The sequence below is a fragment of the Phyllobates terribilis genome, unplaced genomic scaffold, assembly GCF_046119375.1.
Source record: "Phyllobates terribilis strain yellow unplaced genomic scaffold, ASM4611937v1 Scaffold_1__5_contigs__length_1240528914, whole genome shotgun sequence".
In the NCBI taxonomy this organism is placed as follows: Eukaryota; Metazoa; Chordata; class Amphibia; order Anura; family Dendrobatidae; genus Phyllobates; species Phyllobates terribilis.
In genome coordinates, this window is record NW_027362761.1 from 422,103,746 (window position 1) to 422,126,106 (window position 22,361).

Consider the following 22,361-nt stretch of genomic DNA (forward strand, 5'->3'; position numbering starts at 1 on the left):
ATATGAAAGTGCTGGGAGATTTAGCAACCTTTTAGCCTATCTTTTTGGATTTTTTGTGTGTTCCTATTCTCTTCTGTCTGTCTCCTGTTTGAGGCCTATTAGGGTCAGACAGAGAGAGTTGACGTGAAGCAGGGGTGCCACTGCGCAGGCTAAGGGTGCCAATCTCTGCTCCCAGGCAGGTTGACAAGAGAGGGATACCCTAGATATTTCTGTTTCTGCTTTTCTATTGGAATAATTGTCCCTATATGTTCCATGAATGGATCGTATGTTGATGGTGTTCTAGGTTTTGCAAACGTTATACCTGGAATTATTTACTTACCTAATGGTCTGTCCCTTAATCCAGACCTAGGTCCATTTATCTGTTAGGAGAATTTTGTTGTTGTGTTTATCCCGGGTGTAGGACCCAATAGGGTCAGACAGGGACAGCCGATGCTGAGCTGGGGCACCACTGCGCAGGATAAGGGTGCCAACCTCCGCTGCTAGGTAGGGAAACAATAGTATGATAGTAAGGTTAATTCCCCAAACCTGCCTACTTGAGAATTGGATGGCCAATGTTTAAGTATTTCTATTTTTGGGTATAATATTTTTTTAAGAAATCCAATAAAAGTGATGTTTTATGTATCTAACAATTGTTGGTGTTTAGATTCTGTGATTTCCATAAAATGTACTGAAAAACTTGGACAAAAATCTAGCTGGGATAAAATAGTGAAAAAAGCAATTCCACCATTGTTATTTATTTAGCTTACTTATATGGCATCATTAATTCCACAGTGCTTTACAGACATTAATCGCCACTATCTAGATTCTCTATCAGGATGTCTTTGGAGTGTGTGAGGAACCCGGAGAACCCAGAGGAAACCCACACAAACACGGGGAGAACATACAAACTCCTTTCAGATGTTGTCCTTGGTGGGCACTGCAAATCAACAGTGCTAATCACTGAGCCACCGTGTTTTTTAGGTTTTGTTTTTATGGTATGCATTGTCCGGAAAAAATGACCTGCAAACATGATTCTCTAGGTCAGAACGATTACAGCAATACCAAACTTGCATTTTTTATTTTTATATATTTTTTTTAAGTAGTGCAAGAAAATTAGGAACTTTTTTTTAAAAAAAAAAGAGAGAATAATTTTTGGTTTGTGACAAAGTTTTCTAAGGCCCCTTTCACATTGCGTTCTTGCTCACATTCAGTGGCCCCGTCGGAACTTTCCTCCGAACCCTTCCCCCCTCCCCACTAAAACAGGATTTGGGAATATGTGCCGACAGGGCCATAGACTATAATGGTGCCGAGAGAGTCAACGTGCAGTCTGCTGTGCATCATTTTCAAGTGTATACACTTACTGGAGTCGGACACATAGTAGACTGCATATGGGTGTCCACTACTAGAGGTCTATGTCTGAGTGTCCGACTCCAGTAAGTGTATACACTTGAAAATGATATGAGTAATATGATAAGTAATGATATCAGTAAATTGAGTATACACCCAAAAAAAGATGCAGGTTCGCTTTGTCGACACCATTATAGTCTATGTCCCTGTCGACGCAGACGCAAGCCCGATGGGACCACTGAATGTGGGCAAAAAGCCAGTGTGAAAGAAGCCCAAGATTCATAATGTTTTGATATTCCCATCGAGGGAACTGACTGAGGGCTTGTTTTTTGCATGGCTAATTGACGTTATTTATACCAATTCAGGGTAGATGTGAGATTTTGATTGCTTTTTATTGTATTTTTTTAAAGGAGGTTGTGACCGAAAAACTGGCGTTTTTGCTTTTCTTATTAAAATTTATGTTTTGATCGATGCAACAATGCCAAATGTTTTTTTTTAATGGAGGAAAAAGTGGGTAATTCAAATGTTTATATTTTTTAAAAACTTCAGTTATATTTTTTACTTTTTGTTTTAGTCCCCTTGAACCTGCGATAGATTCATTTCTTGTTCTATATATTGCAATACCACAGAATTGCAGTATATAGTGTAAATCATGGCCTTCTTTGAAGCCCAGCCACATAGGTACTGAGATAGCATTACACCCTATTGCGTTCGTTCCATTTAAATGTCGCTATCAGTGGTTGACAGCGGCATCTAAATGGTTAAACAGCAATGATAGGAGCAATCTTGGGTCACTGCTGTTAGAGACACATAGCGACTATGTAACACAGTCAGCTTCTGTGCCCCCTGCATACGTGCAGACCCTAGTGCAGATATTCTGGTACGCCCATTTGTGCTAACGGGTTAAAGGACACAGACTGATATTAAATTATATATTATGTAAAAAGCAATATTCATAAACACTTATTTCTTTGCAGCTCCCATTCTAATGCTTACCTAGTACCTGCTAGCTTGTTCGTCCAGCTCCTCTTTTCGACATGCCTGAAATACCCATTCAGCCAATCACTGGCTGAGGTGGGACATTGCTATGGCCAATAATTGACGGATTTGTAATTTCTGGCTATTTCCAATATGTCAAGGATGGGAATAGGAAGCACAGACTAGCAGGGACAAGGTAAGTGGCGGAATGTAGCATTCAAAGAGTTCAGATGTCTTCAAAGAAGTGTTCTCAGTATAGCACCTATGTACAGAGTCTGAAGTGCCGCATACTCTGTGGAGCGATGGCCGTGCCGGCACACATCACTCCACATATCTATCCTGTGGATGCATGATAACTTGGTAAGAAATAACCTTTTATAACAATTTCACTTTCCTGGAAAACCGCTGTAAGATAGGAGAATGTGCCTGATATAATACTAAACACCACTTTATCATGAATACCAGGTTATAGACCTAAATATTCTGCGCTCCCAGATCCTGACAGGTTTAAATACTAATTAAGGAAGCAAATTGCCTAGAGTTATCCTGAGACCTGTGTGTAAGTTTTCCGTATCTTCATTTGGCAGTACACCTGAGTTAGAGCTGACATTTCCCGCATAGTGCCTAGTTCATTAGCATGTGGAGGGCATCAGCCATATTAGTCCCCAGTGCAGCGCTCTGTCAGTTTGATGATGTTCCTGTCTGCTCCTTGAAAGCTCCTATTTCTTGATCCGTCAGGTCTGACACCGCTGTAGAAACTGAAAAAACATGGCATTACTTACCAGTACCTCTCCTGAATGGCAGCCTGAGTTGTCCGCATTTGTCAGTTCTCTAGTGATCCTTTTTGTTTGGTGCTTGGTTATCTTTATCTTAGTTGTTTTTCCAAAAAAACAATAATAAGGGAGCATTTAGTACTTTATTCTAGGAATACCAGTTGGATTGAAAAAAAACGTATTATTTTACTGTGTCCATCTTTATAGTGAAGTGCATTCTGCTATTTTTCCCGATACAGTTATATAAATGGTATTCATACCAACCAGCTGCCTAGCCCCCTAAACTGCCACCATGTCTCTGATCTACGCTATTTCTGCATTCTGACAAGCCCGATCTTGTCACTTGGAAATCTCTATATACAGTGGTGGCCAAAAGTATTGGCAGCCCTGCAATTCAATTCTGTCAGATAATACTCCGTTTCTTCCTGAAAATGATTTCAATCACAAATTCTTTGGTATTATTCTCTTCATTTAATTTGTCTTCAATGAAAAAACACAAAAAGAATTGTCCTAAAGCCAAATTGGATACAATTCCACACAAAACCTAAAAAAAGGGGTGGACAAAAGTATTGGCACTGTTTGAAAAATCATGTGATGCTTCTCTAATTCATGTAATTAACAGCACCTGTAACTTACCTGTGGCACCTAACAGGTGTTGGCAATAACTAAATCACACTTGCAGCCAGTTAACATGGATTAAAGTTGACTCAACCTCTGTCCTGTGTCCTTGTGTGTACCACATTGAGCATGGAGAAAAGAAAGAAGACCAAAGAACTGTCTGAGGACTTGAGAAACCAAATTGTGAGGAAGCATGAGCAATCTCAAGGCTACAAGTCCATCTCCAAAGACCTGAATGTTCCTGTGTCTTCCGTGCGCAGTGTCATCAAGAAGTTTAAAGCCCATGGCACTGTGGCTAACCTCCCTAGATGTGGACGGAAAAGAAAAATTGACGAGAGATTTCAACGCAAGATTGTGCGGATGGTGGATAAAGAACCTCGACTAACATTCAAACAAGTTCAAGCTGCCCTGCAGTCCGAGGGTACAACAGTGTCAACCCGTACTATCCGTCGGCGTCTGAATGAAAAGGGACTGTATGGTAGGATACCCAGGAAGACCCGACTTCTTACCCCGAGACATAAAAAAGCCAGGCTGGAGTTTGCCAAAACTTACCTGAGAAAGCCTAAAACGTTTTGGAAGAATGTTCTCTGGTCAGATGAGACAAAAGTAGAGCTTTTTGGGAAAAAGCATCAACCTAGAGTGTACAGGAAAAAAAAAGAGGCATTCAAAGAAAAGAACACGGTGCCTACAGTCAAACATGGCGGAGGTTCCCTGATGTTTTGGGGTTGCTTTGCTGCCTCTGGTACTGGACTTCTTGACCGTGTGCATGGCATTATGAAGTCTGAAGACTACCAACAAATTTTGCAGCATAATGTAGGGCCCAGAGTGAGAAAGCTGGGTCTCCCTCAGAGGTCATGGGTCTTCCAGCAGGACAATGACCCAAAACACACTTCCAAAAGCACTATAAAATGGTTTGAGAGAAAGCACTGGAGACTTCTAAGGTGGCCATCAATGAATCCAGACCTAAATCCCATAGAACACCTGTGGAGAGATCTCAAAATGGCAGTTTGGAGAAGGTACCCTTCAAATATCAGGGACCTGGAGCAGTTTGCCAAAGAAGAATGGTCTACAATTCCAGCAGAGCATTGTAAGAAACTCATTGATGGTTACCGGAAGCGGTTGTTTGCACTTATTTTGGCTAAAGGTTGTGCAACCAAGTATTAGGCTGAGGGTGCCAATACTTTTGTCTGGCCCATTTTTGGAGTTTTGTGTGAAATGATCAATCATTTGATTTTTGCTTCATTCTCTTTTGTGTTTTTTTCCTTGCAAGCAAATTAAATGAAGAAAATAATACCAAAGAATTTGTGATTGCAATCATTTTCAGGAAGAAACTGAGTATTATCTGACAGAATTGCAGGGGTGCCAATACTTTTGGCCACCACTGTACTTTCAAAATCAAGTTTTGTTCTATGTACGCCCTATGCATATATCTCAGGGGCAGTCCTTTGAGCGTTGATTTTGCTGGACTAGTCCTGCCTACCATCTTGTAAACACGCCTTTCTTTGTGTGTTTTGCATAATTTGTAAGTGCGATGTCACCAGTAGCTCCTAGCAAATCTCACTCATGCGTGCGACATTCTGCCTCCCTAGGAATGAACAGTGCGCTGTTCTACATGGGGGACTCTCTAAAGAGAAAAATATATTTTTTACATACTTTAAAAAATAGAAGTGTTTAATAGTTTATTTTTATCAAAATTAAGAAAATACAAAGTGAATGAACAAAATCTAAATCGAATCCATATTTAGTTGACCGCCCTATGCCTTCAAAATTGCATCATTGCATCAATTCTTTTTAGTATACTGCATACAGTTTTTGAAGGAACTCTGCATGTAGGTTGTACCAATCATCTTGGAGAAATAACCACAGATCTTCAGTGTAAGTAGGCTTGCATAACTCATTTTGTCTCCATGTAATCCCAATGATGTTGAGATCGATCAGGTCTTTGTAGAGGCTATACCATCACTTTCAATATTTCTTGTTATTCTTTACAATGAAGATGGTTCTTAAAGGGAATCTGTCATCAGGATTTACCTGTAACGTGGTGCAGGGCGGTAGCCGTTGGCAAGGTAATAATTTTCCACGTTACATGAAAATGGGGGTCCTGGCTAGGTGTGTGTGGATTTGTTACCTGGGCAATACGCCTCTGCAGACCACATACTTCCGTTCTACTTGGCAGGCCAGGACCAGATGTTACTCCGATGAGTCAGGGAGACCAGAGTCCAAAAATAAACTTTTTTACTGACCAGTAACTTGTTAAAGACTATGTACATCAGATAATGGGTACAGTGTTTAACAAATGTTTCACTTGCATTAACCAGGCATGGTCACTTTACTGACACTTCTCTTTCCTTGCACTTCACAATTCTGCATCTTACGACAATTTCAAACTTTTATGGGAAGCTCCACCCGGGTCGAGGTGAAACGCTACGGCCTCTCATAGCTACTCTCACTTCCCAACTGACTGAACAATGAGAACCCCACTGCTCGAGGTACGTCAGTTCGACTCCTCAATAGTATTTTGAAGGTTCACTGCTCGCCATAGGAGAATTCATGTCCCAATTTCATGACCATAGCTTCCTTTCAATGTAGACAATTGTTCACTAGCTTCCTTCTGACACAGCCCCTCTGCTTTCAATCCCCCTTAAGTGGGGATACCCTCTGCTTCCCCATGGGCAAAGTTACGTACCATTTAAATGGCATCCCTGGCCTGGGTTCCAATTTGTTAATTGTCTCTTCATTTTCCTTGCTCCTTTAGGACGTATTGTCTGATGTCCTCCCTCTTCACACACAACCCACTTTAACATGCAAGTCTACAAGCTTTTGGACCTTAGGGCTTTCACTACTGAATGCTAGGCCCCTTCTGAGTCACTGCCAGGAAGTTGTCTCCATTATCCCCACGTATCCCGTCCTATTCTGGGCTAGTCCCAACTATTAAGTCCATCTGTACCCAACTAAGTGCATACAAATTACTAATAAGACAAAATTACTATGCAATGCATTATATGCCAACATTGTATCTTCATGGTGGGAGGGGGGGGGGGAGTTTGAGCAGCACCTCCACTTCCTTACATACCGCCGGAAAGTATTAGTAGCAATTTATCAGCCTCCAAATACCCTCCTTAATGATGCATGTATTAGCCCTAAATGCTAAATTTGTGTGTTTAAAAAACTAACTTTAAGGCTGTGTGCCCACGATGAGTTTTTGAAGCGTTTCCGCAGCGGCAATTCCGCTGCAGAAACGCTTAATAAACGTTTGGTAGAAGGTCTGCCATATGTTCCCCAATGATATCCGCATGTGCTGTGCACATGCTGCGGAAATTTCCGCTGCAGATTATCATTGCGGAAAAAAACGCAGCACTACCAATTATTTTGCGGAAGCGTGGCGTTCTCGCCACCATTGACTTGCATTGGAACGCATGACATCCGCATCACTGCATCTGCACATGCGGATATCATGCGGTTCAATGTGCAGATGGTACCCGGGTCTGGAGAAGAGGAGACTCTCCTCCAGACCCGGGTACCATAGTACCTGTAAAAAAAGAATAAAATAAAAAATATACATTATACTTACCTTCTGATGGCCCCCGGTCTCCATAGCGATCCGTCCTGGCTTGCCGGCAGCTCGCGGTAGACTAAAAGGACCTGCGGTGACGTCATTTAGTAATGTGACGGGTCACACGACCGCTGACGTTGGCGGTCGCGTGACCCGTCACTTTACTAAATGACATCATGGCAGGTCCTTTTAGTCCATCGCGAGCTGCCGGCAAGCCAGGACGGATCGCTATGGAGACCGGGGGCCATTAGAAGGTAAGTATAATGTATATTTTTTATTTTATTCTTTTTTTTACAGGTATAATTTATATTTTTTAACATTCTTTTACGGTCACACTATATATATCCATGCCGGTTGCATGGATTTATATAGTGTGACCGAGTTGTCAAGCACTTTCCAAGTGATGCTAAAAGCGCTTGACAACCCGCATGCGGAAATGCATGTGAAGAACGCTTCACATCCGCATGTCCCTGGCAGGAAAACGCATGTACAATCCGCATGCGTTTTTTCTGCCAGGGAGATGCAGAAACGCTCAGGGGCACCGTGGGCACATAGCCTAATTATCCCTTTTCTATTTAGCATTGTCAATCAATACCACTGCAAAGGGGAATCACGCCTACTGCAGTGTGACTGACATCCTGGCCTGTGCGAGGGGAGCAGGGAAGAGGAGAATAAGCCATCCCTCTTCTATTTCTCCCTTATGGTATTGCATGATGGATAATTATCTAATGGTGATATCAATGCAGAGAAACTCAGGCAAAGTGGTTGTCCATGAATGGTTTTCTGGCTGAACTTCTTCCATGAAGACGACTTATGGCCAGACTTATCCTAACAGCAGATTGGGGTAGCTGGGTCACACTGGTTACTGCCTGTTCTGAGTTGATGGATATGCTGCACTAAGTTGCCGTGATTGACCACTGTGTCTATGGTCGTCAACATTTTTCTTTTCTTAGTGCTTCTTCAAGAGATTGAAAAGCACATCTTCAAATCCTAGTGTAATTTAAAAATCTTTGAATCTGAGAAACCTTGCCGATGCAGTATAACTACCTTGTGTTTTGTTGCTGTGCCTATTTTTGCCATGGTGTATGACCTGTGACATGAAGCTGTCTTTTACAACGTCTCTTTTGTAGCAGTATGTAGTTGTTCCTCACCCAGTTTTAGGTTGTCTATGCAACTGTTTGTTTCAGTTAATGACTGCTTTTCATTTGAAATCAGATTATGATTATTATTGTTTGGTATAATCGGTTACTTATACACAATTTTGACTTTGTGAAAGTGCAGTTTTGAAGGCAAAGGGTGGTCACACCAAATATTGATTTGATTTAGCTTTTGATAAATTAACAAAATGTAAACTGAATTATCAAAAATAAACTACTAACACTTCTATTGTAAAAAGTATTCTTACTTTGCAGCATTTTTTCCACATCCACCTAAAACTTTTGCACAGTAGTGTAGTCATATATCTTATGTACCTTTTTACAAATGCCTACTTGGATTTATATTGTGACTGAAGGAATTTAGATGGTTTTGGGCTGCTTGGTATCTGGCAATGTATCATGACTGTTATATTAGTAGAGCGGCAGATGGGGTTGGAGAAGATTGTGGATTTCTCGTAAACTGCGTTAAATTATAGTACAAGCTGCCATCCGTAATCTGAACCCAGTTTTCTGGTTCTATGAGCAACACTCACTATGCAGGACGTAATAATAATTATATGTAATAATATAAAGAATATAATCAAACATGGCAAACAAAATACATGAAACTGACCAATGTTTTTCAGGACACTATTTGCTTTGGAAAAACTACAAGTAAGTTACTAAAATACAAACTGTACAATATGAGAAACAAGTGCAAGCACTATGTAATCTTATGCTTTCTGATAAGTACAGATAGTATCTAGACTGTGTTAACTGCAGCCACCAGATAGTCCTGAGAGTGTAAAAATGCTGGCAGCTATTACCGCCCTCTCGGCACGATACTGACCCTTTATTTGTCAAGTATATCCAGGCTTGGACTGGCCCACAGGAAAACCGGAGAATCCTCTGATGGGCCACCGTCCTCTTATATGAGCAGTGCTTGGCACAATTCACTTGAATCACCATGTACAGACAAAGGAAGCATCATATTCATTTAAGAATCTACACAGCTCTTTGTTATATACATTTGTGATTGAGGATAATGAAACATTTTCATGTAGGTGAAAAGTGGGGCCTTGGAGTTGCTTACTGGTGGGCCCTTGGCACCGCAGTCTGACACTGAGTATATGTATATATGCACTTGAACGTATACTAAGTAGAATTCATATGTGGCAAATGTCACATAAGCATTTAGTGCTTCTCCTTCCAGATCTATGTTAACAATAGGAATGGAATAGAAATGGAGGAGCTGTAACTCAGTATTAGTGGGATGTTATTGACAAGTGACATAGATCTTGTTGCCTTGTCCATATCGGATGCACAGGGCTCTTCATAGCATAATGCACTGTAAAAAGCACAATACATCTCGGAGATGGCCTTCCTTCCTGTCCTGTAACGTGAAATGAAAATTTATGGCAGCTGCGATACTTCCTGAGTACAGCTGTCTATCTCATTTGTTCTAGCAAGCCTCCCCTACCTAATAGAGTCTTCATTATAAGCGCATCGTGTAAGTGATGTTTATTCAATAGCATTTAATAAGTGTCCATGCGTCGTCTTCTGAGGACAGCTTTTAATTCTGCGGATATAAGCAGAACAAAAAGCACTCAGACAAAGCGTTAAACTACTGCAGTTCCCAGCTGCTGCAAAGACTGAAGTCCAGCTGCAAACACTAGTCTGGGAAATGTATAGTATATATAGTATAGTTGTCCTCGTGGAGCTGCCACTGCCAATCATGGTGGGGAATTTATATTCCATGCCGACAGCAGTGTTCTCCACATTTGCTTAGCAGCTGCTTCTAACAGGTAGGGTAAGATGTATCATTACTTTACCCCTGTGTGACAATAGCTAGGGGACAGGCGCTGATCTCTAAGCTCCCTGGGTATTATTATTATCAAAGCATTTGGAGCACTGACAAAAAAAATCTCATCAGTAGAGAGGCTAGCTCGCAAGTCAGAGATAGATGGGAGAAGAATGAATAAATGTACATAAAGAGGCACTTCAGATATACATTGGTAGGCTCGGTTCTTAATTAATTACCATGTAATATCTGATGCTAACGAGAGGCTTTCTACGATTGCTTTCATTCACTGAGATTTCGCTTCTTCAGGGATCCGTTTAGCCAACCTGGTCCATCACAATAGCTCTTCAGATATAAACAGAACATGAAGCGCCCTCACAGTACAATATCTGTCTGTAATGCTAATCTATTGGTTCGCAGCATGGAAACAGGCATTTACTTCTACAAAAGACTGGTCTCTATTTTAAAAAAGACTCGTGGGACTTAGAGAGAGCATTAATTCATGTCAATTCAATCCCTGATTCAAGATCTTGAGGAGCGCTGTGTATAACCTTGTTGTGCTGGTTTACTCAAGCATGCACTCATTCTATGGATGTGGATGTCAGTAATGATTTTTTATTAACATGGACTATGACTACAATCGTAATCTGAATATAAACCATGTGAGGTGCATGAGAATATTGCACAGCTAGTGCTGCATGTGACATGGAGCAGCTAGCCCCGTTCTCAGCCTTACTATTATGGCTGATCACCAAACTCTTTCCATGAAAGTACAAATGGCTCACTTATTGCTGTGACCTGCAAAGTTAACCTTGTGATTGTGTTTTGTTGTCAGGAAGAAATGGCTGAGCTGAAGGCCCAGTTGTACCTGCTGGAGAAAGAGAAGAAAGCGATGGAACTTAAATTAAGTACTCGGGACGCCCAGGAGCAAGCCTACCTTGTACACATTGAGCACCTCAAATCTGAGGTGGAAGAGCAAAAAGAGCAGAGGATGCGGTCGCTGAGTTCAACCAGCAGCAGTGGCAAGGACAAGATGGGAAAGGTGGGGAGTGCGCCAAGCTCACTTTAGCCTTCCAATCAAAGCCCCAAAGTACTTTTATCAGTAGCCTTGTTAGAATTGCACATTGCTAAGCAAAATAGTTTTTATGACCAGATAAAAGTAAAATATTGCATAATGCACAATTTGTTAGGCACAACTAACAATATACTTGGCACAACTACTGTTGCAACTGGCTGTTGCACGTGTGCCAAAAATGGTGCAAGTCTGTAATAAATGTAGTGCAAAGCTCAGAAGCTGGTAAAGGGGTTGTCCATTAATGGACGTCTTTGTATTAATGGCCTAGGGGGAGGCTGCTTAAATTAAAAAAATATTAATTCTTGCCTCATGGATCGGTTTCATTCCTCTGCTCTTAACCTTGTGTTCCCGCCATTCTCCTGACATGAACAATGCCAAATGAATGCTGCTGCTGCTGCCACCAATCAACTGGCCGATAATTGACTGCAGCCTTCACAAGTTTGTCCAAGCAGAAGAATAGCATTGAACATAAATGTGAATGCTGGAGCCAAACAGTGGCCTCTAATTGGGGGCAGCAGTCAGTTGGCATTGCTTATGCTGCACCCTGGGGCCATTAACAAGGGGCTGTCCGTCCAGTATTGGATAACCCCTTATAAGCCAACAAATTCTTTATAAAGATGGTGTATTTCACTCATGCTGCTTTCCTGTAGCAATTCATCTAGTAAACATACTCCTATGTATTTTAATTGTAAGTAGAAATTACTTCAGGATACAAAGTTACTGTAAGCTATATACAGTACTGTGCAAAATGTACCATTGTAGAAAATATGCGGTAAAGTATGGTTGCTTTCAAAAGGAGAAGGGTTAATAATTTGCATTAATTTTGCTGTTTGGTAAAAATAAAGTAAATGAACAAAAGATCGATGTAAATACTTTTTATGCCCAAAGATGACAGAAGTATTCTAGGAGTGATACCTTTATTGGCTAACCAGAACAAAATATATATTTGCAAGCTTTCAGAGCACAGGGGCTCTTTCTTCAGGCAGGACCGCCCTTTACCTTCAAAAAAGCATCAATTCTTCCAGGTACACTGGCTCACAGTTTTTGAAGGGACTAGTGAGGGAGGTTGTTTAAGACATTTTGGAGAACTAACCACAGATCTTCTATGAATGTCACTTGTGTAAATCCTTCTGTCTCTTCATGTAATCCCAGACAGACTCAGTGATGTTGAGATCACTGTTCTGTGGTGGCCCCAAACTTGGAAGGAACCTCCACCATGCTTCATGGATACTTGCAGAGACTCATTATTGTACCACTCTCCAGCTCATCGCGAACCGTCTTATGTTACAGCCGAATATTTCACGTTTTGACTCATTTATTTATTTTACTTAAATAGCGACATTAATTCCACAGCACTTTACAGACATTATCAGCACTGTCCCCATTGGGGCTCACAATCTAAATTCCCTATCTATATCTTTGGAGTGTGGGAGGAAATCGGAAGAAGCCCACGCAAACACGGGGAGAGCATACAAACTCCTTGCAGATGTTGTCCTTGGTGGGATTTCAACCAAGGACTGCAAGGCTGCAGTGCTAACCACTGAGCCACTGTGCTGCCCAGAGCATCAGCTGCCATTTTTCTGCTCACCAGTTCCTATGTTTTTATTTCATAAATCAATACTACACGTGAAAATAAGCAACTTTCTAATTTATCTTAATTTATCACTGCCAAAATTCTCAGTTCTGATGTAAAATGTGTATTCAGTGAAGACAGACTTTCCCATTACTGAGATAGGAGATGACAGCTGCTACTGATGAGATTCTATGTAGATAGGAGGGGGATGAGCTAGAGACAGAGCTCCTCCTTCCTCCTCCTATCTAGATAGAATCTTCTTAGTATCTTCTTTTACCTCAAAATTGAGTTTTGATAATGACTGATCAATTAGAAAGAAGCAGATTTTTCCGTTAAGATATATTAAAAAGTTGCTTATTTTCACATGTACAATTGATTTATGAAATAATTAAAACGATAGTTACACTTTAAAAGAATTTGCGCAAGCCTACATCCACAGATCTGTAGTTAGTTCTCCAAGATGTTTGGAGCAACCTCGATGATGAATTCCTTCAAAATCTGGATGCAAGTGTAGCTTGGAGAATTGATTGATTCATTGATGCTTTTTCGAAAGCAAAGGGTGTTCACAACAAATATGAATTTGATTTAGATTTTTCTCTTGTTCATTTACTTTGCATTTTGTTAGTTGATGAGCACTATTGACATTTCTGTTTTTGAAAGCATTCTTTTGTATCAGCATCTTTTTTTTCCTAAAACTTTTGCATATTGTTGTACAATATTTTAAAGGGAACTGGTCACCGGGTTTTTCCTATATAAAGTAGGGCCAGCACTTGTAAGCCCCATATGACCGCATACAAGAATGCTGAATATAAGTCCCCTATGCACCCTCCATAAAACAAAAAAAAGCTTTTATTATACTCGCCTACGGGGTGGTGCGGTCCATATACAGTTATATGAAAAAGTTTGGGCACCCCTATTAATCTTAAGCTTAATGTTTTATAAAAATTGGTGTTTTTGCAACAGCTATTTCAGTTTGATATATGTAATAACTGTTGGATACAGTAATGTTTCTGCCTTGAAATGAGGTTTATTGTAATAACAGAAAATGTGCAATCTGCATTCAAACAAAATTTGACAGGTGCATAAGTACTGTGTCCAACAGTTATTACATATATCAAACTGAAATAGCTGTTGCAAGAACACCAATTTTTATAAAACATTAAGCTTAAGATTAATAGGGGTGCCCAAACTTTTTCATATAACTGTATATGCAGTCCACGTGAGCTTTTAACATCTTCATTTAGTCTTGTTATATAGATTTTAGTTACATGGTGATGGATTGGTGTGTTAATGATTGATGTGTGTATCTCCTTTTATGCCTCATTCACATGCCTGTGTTTAAACTTGTACATGAAAAAACGGTACCGGTGTCATCAGTTTTTTGCATTAGCGTGTTATCTGTGGGTCCATTTTTTCCATCAGTGTGTCATCAGTGTTTTTCACGGATGGATCAATAAATAAATGAATTACAAACCTTATCCTATACTTTGCAATGTTAAACACGGACAGCACACGGATGGCACACAGTTGCAATCTGTGTGCTATTCGTGTTTTTCACGGACCCACAGACTTGTATTGGCCCTTGGCAAGATTAATCATAGAGCATACCAAAGTTCTCTATATAATTATAATCCCTTCATTCAAAGAGCATATATAACCTACAGAGCAGAAGAAGAAAGAAGTGGGATTTCAGAAATATTTAAAAAAAATATCAGATTTTATTAACAGATATAGTTCAACATGTTACATGAAATGGTGCCCCAGAAGAGGTCACCATATGTATTAATAATTAAATAATATACACAGGACAGAAAGCACAAACAAATATTGTGCCCCCCTGGACATATGTTCAAAAGTTCCCAAACTAATGGGTGACATATCTAACTGACATATAATAAATAAATCTGGCTATCCTTAAAAGATAGCTATATATGTCATGTCAGCAGAAGTTAGATCAATTATATATAGAAAATGTTGTATTATTATTAATTGAACATATGGATATAAATATTATAACTGACTTAAATGGTCTCAAATATCCACATATACAAACACATGCCACCTAAGGATACAGGACAATGTTAATACAATAAATATCCAGATTTTGTATCTAATATACCTATTTTGGGTCATTTCATGCGGTCTTGGTGCATGGAGGGGACATAAACAACCTTGACGCGCATTTCACCTCCCACCCGCGGTTTTGTCAGGAGGTATTGGCCCTTGTCATCTGTGCTGCTGGAAAAAAACGGATACGTCTCCGTGTGTTTTGCATAGACACACGGTTCATGAAAAAACTCGGACATGTACATACTCATTATAACCTATGATGCTATGTGTTGAATCCGTGAAAAAACAGATACAACACATCCGTGCAACACGGACGTGTGAAAGAGGCTTTAGTTATCCCTAGGGTTCATCAGAACTTTAAAAAAAAAAAATTGTAAATCCTTATAAATTTTATCCCATAGGATTCCATAGACGGAACATCCTTGTCCTTGACTGAGTTGAGAACTTACAACGATGGTGAACTAGCAACAGAGCTCACAAGTGCACTGAAAAGGTACGATCCAACATGGTTTTTAAAGAATAATTGTAAATGTGCCCGTGATGAGACTACTGCAAATCTGTATGATGATGATGTCAGGCTACATTTAACGTGACCTGGACTAAGGGGCAAGGTGATATAATGTAATCTACTATATAACGGCTTATCCCGTCTGTCTGTCCGTCCAGGAAATCCCGCGTCGCTGATTGGTCTGGCTGCGGCCAATCAGCGACACGGGATTTCAGAACAAGATGGCGGCCGTTCACGGCTCATCTGCCGCACGGAGGTCAGCGGCGATGCAGCCTGGAGATGACCGGTGCTAGCCGGTCATCTCCCGGCTGCTCGCAGCAGAAGTACCCCGACTGGCAGCCTAGACGGCGCCGCTCCCCGGTCCTCCCTTCACACTTGCCGTCGGTAGATCAGCGGCTAGGGCTCCCGACGGTAGCCGCATGGAGGTCAGCGGCTGCTTGCAGCGGAAGCACCCGCACAGGCAGCGCCGCTCCCCGGTCCTCACTAACACGGTTCACTAATTGGTCGCGGCCGGCCGTGACCAATCAGCAATATTGTCGCAAAATTTAAAACACCGCTGTCCTGATTGGTCGCGGCCGCCACCAATCAGCAACGAGCGCAGTCCGGCCGCGAATTGGCGCCGGATTTGAAACACGCTTCGCTGATTGGTCGCACCCGCCTGGCCGCGACCAATCAGCGATATTGGCGCGAAATTTAAAACACGGCTTCGAATTGTGTGCTGGCTGTGCGTGGTCAGCGAGGTTGTCACAAGCAGTATTGACAATATGACGTAATTACAAAATTCATTAGGGGCCCCGGGGGGATACATTGGGGGGTTAATTTAAAGTAGTGCACAACCCATTTAAACACTGCTTCGCTGATTAGTCGCGCCCAGTCGGCCGCATACATATTCTACAATACCCGATGCGTTAGAATCTGGCCACTATCTAGTCAGGTTATAATGGCATTGCAATACTTCCCAGCCTACATTACATACATAGGTATGTCTTAGTGACTTGGCTTTCTCTTAGATAACAGAGGATCGCTTGGTGGAACGTGCCCTCCTATCTACAGTACAGACCAAAAGTTTGGACACACCTTCTCATTTAAAGATTTTTCTGTATTTTCATGACTATGAAAATTGTACATTCACACTGAAGGCATCAAAACGATGAATTAACACATGTGGAATTATATACTTAACAAAAAAGTGTGAAACAATTGAAAATATGTCTTATATTCTAGGTTCTTCAAAGTAGCCACCTTTTGCTTTGATGACTGCTTTGCACACTCTTGGCATTCTCTTGATGAGTTTCAAGAGGTAGTCACCGGAAATGGTTTTCACTTCACAGGTGTGCCCTGTCTGTTTAATAAGTGGGATTTCTTGCCTTATAAATGGGGCTGGGACCATCAGTTGTGTTGTGCAGAAGTCAGGTAGATACACAGCTGATAGTCCTACTGAATAGACTGTTAGAATTTGTATTATGGCAAGAAAAAAGCAGCTAAGTAAAGGAAAACGAGTGGCCATCATTACTTTAAGAAATGAAGGTCAGTCAGTCAGAAAAATTGGGAAAACTTTGAAAGTTTCCCCAAGTGCAGTTGCAAAAACCATCAAGCGCTACAAAGAAACTGGCTCACATGAGGACCGCCCCAGGAAAGGAAGACCAAGAGTCACCTCTGCTTCTGAGGATAAGCTTATCCGAGTCACCAGCCTCAGAAATTGCAGGTTAACAGCAGCTCAGATTAGAGACCAGGTCAATGCCACACATAGTTCTTGCAGCAGACACATCTCTTCAACAACTGTTAAGAGGAGACTTTGTGCAGCAGGCCTTCATGGTAAAATAGCTGCTAGGAAACCACTGCTAAGGATAGGCAACAAGCAGAAGAGACTTGTTTGGGCTAAATAACACAAGAAATGGACATTAGACCAGTGGAAATCTGTGCTTTGGTCTGATGAGTCCAAATTTGAGATCTTTGGTTCCAACCACCGTGTCTTTGTGCGACGCAGAAAAGGTGAACGGATGGACTCTACATGCCTGGTTCCCACCGTGAAACATGGAGGAGAAGGTGTGATGGTGTGGGGGTGCTTTGCTGGTGACACTGTTGGGGATTTATTCAAAATTGAAGGCATACTGAACCAGCATGGCTACCACAGCAGCTTTCAGCTGCATGCTATTCCATCCGGTTTGCGTTTAGTTGGACCATCATTTATTTTTCAACAGGACAATGACTCCAAACACACCTCCAGGCTGTGTAAGGGCTATTTGACCAAGAGGGAGAGTGATGGGTTGCTATTCCAGATGACCTTGCCTCCACAGTCACCAGACCTGAACCCAATCGAGATGGTTTGGGGTGAGCTGGACCGCAGAGTGAAGGCAAAAGGGCCAACAAGTGCTAAGCATCTCTGGGAACTCCTTCAAGATTGTTGGAAGACCATTTCCGGTGACTACCTCTTGAAGCTCATCAAGAGAATGCCAAGAGTGTGCAAAGCAGTCATCAAAGCAAAAGGTGGCTACTTTGAAGAACCTAGAATATAACACATATTTTCAGTTGATTCACACTTTTTTGTTAAGTATATAATTCCACATGTGTTAATTCATAGTTTTGATGCCTTCAGTGTGAATGTACAATTTCCATAGTCATGAAAATACAGAAAAATCTTAAAATGAGAAGGGGTGTCCAAACTTTTGGTCTGTACTGTATGTGAGAGTCGGCTAAGCATTGTTCAGCCAACAGCCATCTAATATGTACAGCCAGCTTTACACCCTCAGTCCTTATTTCAGGCAATTTTGAGTTTCTCACGTGAAGACCTTGAGAAGGTTATAAGTGAGAAATAAAGGTGGTAATATTCTACAGAAGAAAGTTTACATTTGAAAGTTTGAAAGAGGGCTTGTAGATCGTAGCCGGATTCCATGAAATCTGTTTTTCTCATCAGCACATATGTAATGAACAGAGCACATGTTCCAGATTTGTGCTTTATCTCCTACAGTTATTGTTTTATGTGGACATATAACAGCGATTTGCCAGCGATGACAGCTGAACAATTGCATATTACGAGAGAAAACCTTTAATCAGAATGTGTCCACCGCTGCATTGTCTATTACACGTGTGAGGTAATGCAATGGGCCGTTGGGAAGGAAGCTCAACATCTGCTTCTGCAGTTGAGCTCAGTGAGAAGTTGGCAGGTCCTATAGAGATGTTTACTCTTGGCTTCTATGTCACGTCTCTATGATGTCTGCTACATGCTGGGGGAAGTTACCACATTCACAATCCTGGCTCGGTATCAACCTGTGAGAGCGAAGTGTCCTCAATAGACGGAGTGTATTCTTACATTGTCTTCATTTATTTATAGTGCATCGTTGTCCAAGGGGAATCCTACATGTGCAAAGTGTGGGGGGTTTTGGTCCCTGTACCATGATAAAATCATACCCACTGTATCTGACATCTGTTTCTGCCTAAATCGATAGAGAATAAAGGTGATAATTGCCCAAAAGATCTTTTAGAACCTGTCCACAAAATAAAGTCATATTTAAATCGCCTCTAGAAAGTTCTTTGGGAGCACCATGTAGATGAAGGATCCTGGAAGACCATTGTGTCCTCCCACCATTACCATACTATTGGGCTCAGGACCAGGTAAACTATACTGGGTTTTTTGCTCCACTATTTACCTAATTTCTATGGTCATGGTATCTAATAATCTATGGTTATACATCAATATTCTCTATGGTTATAACATATAAAGAATTTTTCTATGGTCCTATATTAGTTTTACTTCCTGTTTAGGAAAGATTCAAATTCATTATTTGTTGTGGGTTTCTTTTGATATATATTTTGATATGGGTATGCTTTCAATAGTAATCAAATAAAAATTGTGAATTTTAATGTTAAGTGGGTTGGTCGGTTCTTTGATACTAATTAAATATATTCACCCTCTAAAATCTATCTTTTTATCTTTGCTGTAAGCTACATGTTCCTGCGTGGTCAGACACCGCCATTACACAGGAACATTTTTTTTAACATATCCAATTGTGGAAATTATCATTATTATTCCAAGATCAATTACCGTATTTTTCTTACTATAAGACCCACCGGACCATAAGACGCACCTAGGTTTTAGAGGAGGAAAATAGAAAAAAAAATGTAAGCAAAAAATGTGTTCATGATGCCCTGTTAAGGGGGAGGGGGTCTGCTGCTGACACTGTTATAGGGGTAATGTCCCCCAATCCTGTTATTATCCCCGATCCTGATATGCATGGCATCCCAATCCACCATCCTGGTATGCATGGCACCCCAATCCACCATCCTGGTATGCATGGCACCCCTCACCCTTCTTCCTGTTATACACTCCCTGACAGAAGTTATGTCGCTTATCCATGTTATGTAAATAAAAGCTTATAACCTGATGTTAAATGGTCTTGCCAAAATCTGACCATTCTGTGTTCATTAAATAATCAATATTTCAGCATTGATGCCAATTTATTTTCTTAACCTATACCAAATTTGGGAGGGTTTCAGCTTTCAAAAGAGTAATTTAATTTATAAAACCAATGGATGAATTTAACGTCAGGTTGTAAGCTTTTATTTACATAACATGGATAAGCGACATAACTTCTGTCAGGGAGTGTATATGGCACCCTTCATCCTGGTATGTATGGCCCTCCCTCACACCCATCCTGATATGTATGGCACCTTCATCCCTTTTCCTGGTATGTATGGCACCTTCATTCCTCTTCCTGGTATGTATGGCACTCTTCATCCCTGTATGTATGGCACCCTTCATCCTGTATGTATGGCCCCCCTCATGTCTCATCCCTGTATTTATGGCCCCCCTCATCCCTCTATGTATGGCCCTCCTCATCCCTCTTGCTGGTATGTATGGCACCCTTCATCCCTGTATGTATGGCCCTCCTCATCCTGGTATACTCACCTCTACTCCAGTGCTGTGTCCCGCTCTGTGCCGGATTGTTCACTGCGCCCCACGCCTGTACTGCGTGCGTGAGGAGCAGTGACCATTCATTCTCTCTAATAGCGCGCACACTGTAGCCGCAGCGTGGCTCCTGCTGCTCTCTGCTGTCAACGTGCCTGCTATTAAAGTCCATGAATATTCACCAAGCCCATAATTGTTTCTTTTTTTCTGTGCAGCGTGACGGGGATGAGGGGGTGCCAAGCATACCAGGATGAGGGGGGCCATACATACATGGACGAAGGGTGCCATACATACCAGGAGCTGCGCTGCAGGCACAGTGTGCCGGCTAGTAAGGAAAATGAATATTAATTTTCTTTAGTAGCGGGCACAGTGTAGGCTGCAGCAGGCGGCTGCTGACTCCTGTGCCCCGCTACTCCGATGCTGTCGCTTCCCCCACACCACCCACAGCCGCAGTATTTATGTATATCAGACTACAACCCCTGGCAAAAATTATGGAATCACCGGGCTCAGAGGATGTTCATTCAGTTGTTTAATGTTGTTGAAAAAAAGCAGATCACAGACATGGCACAAAACTAGTCATTTCAAATGGCAACTTTAGAGCTTTAAGAAACAATAAAAGAAATCAAGATTAAAATGTGGTACTCAGTAAGGGTAATTTTTTACAGACAAAGCAGAGGGAAAAACTTATGGAATCATTCAATTCTGAGGAAAAAATTATGGAATCACCCTGTAAATTTACATTTCCAAACTAACACCTGCATCAAATTAGATCTGCTTGTTAGTCTGCATCTAAAAAGGAGTGATCACACCTTGGAGAGCTGTTGCACCAAGTGGACTGACATGAATCATGGCTCCAACAGGAGAGATGTCAATTGAAACAAAGGAGAGGATTATCAAACTCTTAAAAGAAGGTAAATCATCACGCAATGTTGCAAAAGATGTTGGTTGTTCACAGTCAGCTGTGTCTAAAATCTGGACCAAATACAAACAACATGGGAAGGTTGTTAAAGGCAAACATACTGGTAGACCAAGGAAGATATCAAAGCGTCAAGACCGGAAACTTAAAGCAATATGTCTCCAAAACAGGAAATGCACAACAACACAAATGAGGAACGACTGGGAGGAAACTGGAGTCAATGTCTGTGACCGAACTGTAAGAAACCGCCTAAAGGAAACGTGATTTACATACAGAAAAGCTAAACATAAGCCATCATTAGCACCTATACAGAAAAAAACAAGGTTACAATGGGCTAAGGAAAAGCAATCGTGGACTGTGGATGACTGGATGAAAGTTATATTCAGTGATGAATCGCGAAACTGCATTGGGCAAGGTGATGATGCTGGAACTTTTGTTTGGTGCCGTTCCAATGAGATTTATAAAGATGACTGCATCAAGAGAACATGCAAATTTCCACAGTCATTGATGATATGGGGCTGCATGTCAGGTAAAGGCACTGGGGAGATGGTTTCATTACATCTTCAATAAATGCCCAAGTTTACATTGATATTTTGGACAGTTTTCTTATCCCATCAATTGAAAGGAAGTTTGGGGATGATGACATCATTTTTCAAGATGATAATGCATCCTGCCATTGAGCAAAAACTGTGAAAACATTCATTGAAAGAAGGCACATAAGGTCAATGACATGGCCTGCAAATAGTCCGGATCTCAATCCAATTGAAAATCTTTGGTGGAAGTTGAAGAAAATGGTCCATGACAAGACTCCAACCTGCAAAGCTGATCTAGCAACAGCAATCAGAGAAAGTTGGAGCCAGATTGATGAAGAGTACTGTTTGTCACTCATTAAGTCCATGCCTCAGAGACTGCAAGCTGTTATTAAAGCCAGAGTTGGTGCAACAAAATACTAATGATGCATTGGAGTGTTCTTTTGTGTGTTTGTTTTTCATGATTCCATAATTTTTTCCCTCTGCTTGGTCTGCAAAAAATTACCCTTACTGAGTACCACATTTTTAATCTTGATTTCTTGTAGTGTTTCTTAAAGCCCTAAAGTTGCCATTTGAAATGACTTTAGTTTTGTGCCAT

At 41.1% G+C, this 22,361-nt stretch overlaps 1 protein-coding gene across 3 annotated transcripts in view; it reads left to right on the forward strand.

The window, feature by feature from the left end:
• Positions 1 to 22,361, forward strand: part of MCC (MCC regulator of WNT signaling pathway) — a 367,192-nt gene that overhangs the window by 331,000 nt on the left and 13,831 nt on the right. For all 3 annotated transcript variants that reach the window (XM_073677247.1, XM_073677253.1, XM_073677262.1), the window contains 2 exons: positions 11,021 to 11,227; positions 15,305 to 15,396. In XM_073677247.1, coding sequence (XP_073533348.1) covers positions 11,021 to 11,227; positions 15,305 to 15,396 — 299 coding nt within the window. The remainder of the gene's footprint in view (positions 1 to 11,020; positions 11,228 to 15,304; positions 15,397 to 22,361) is intronic.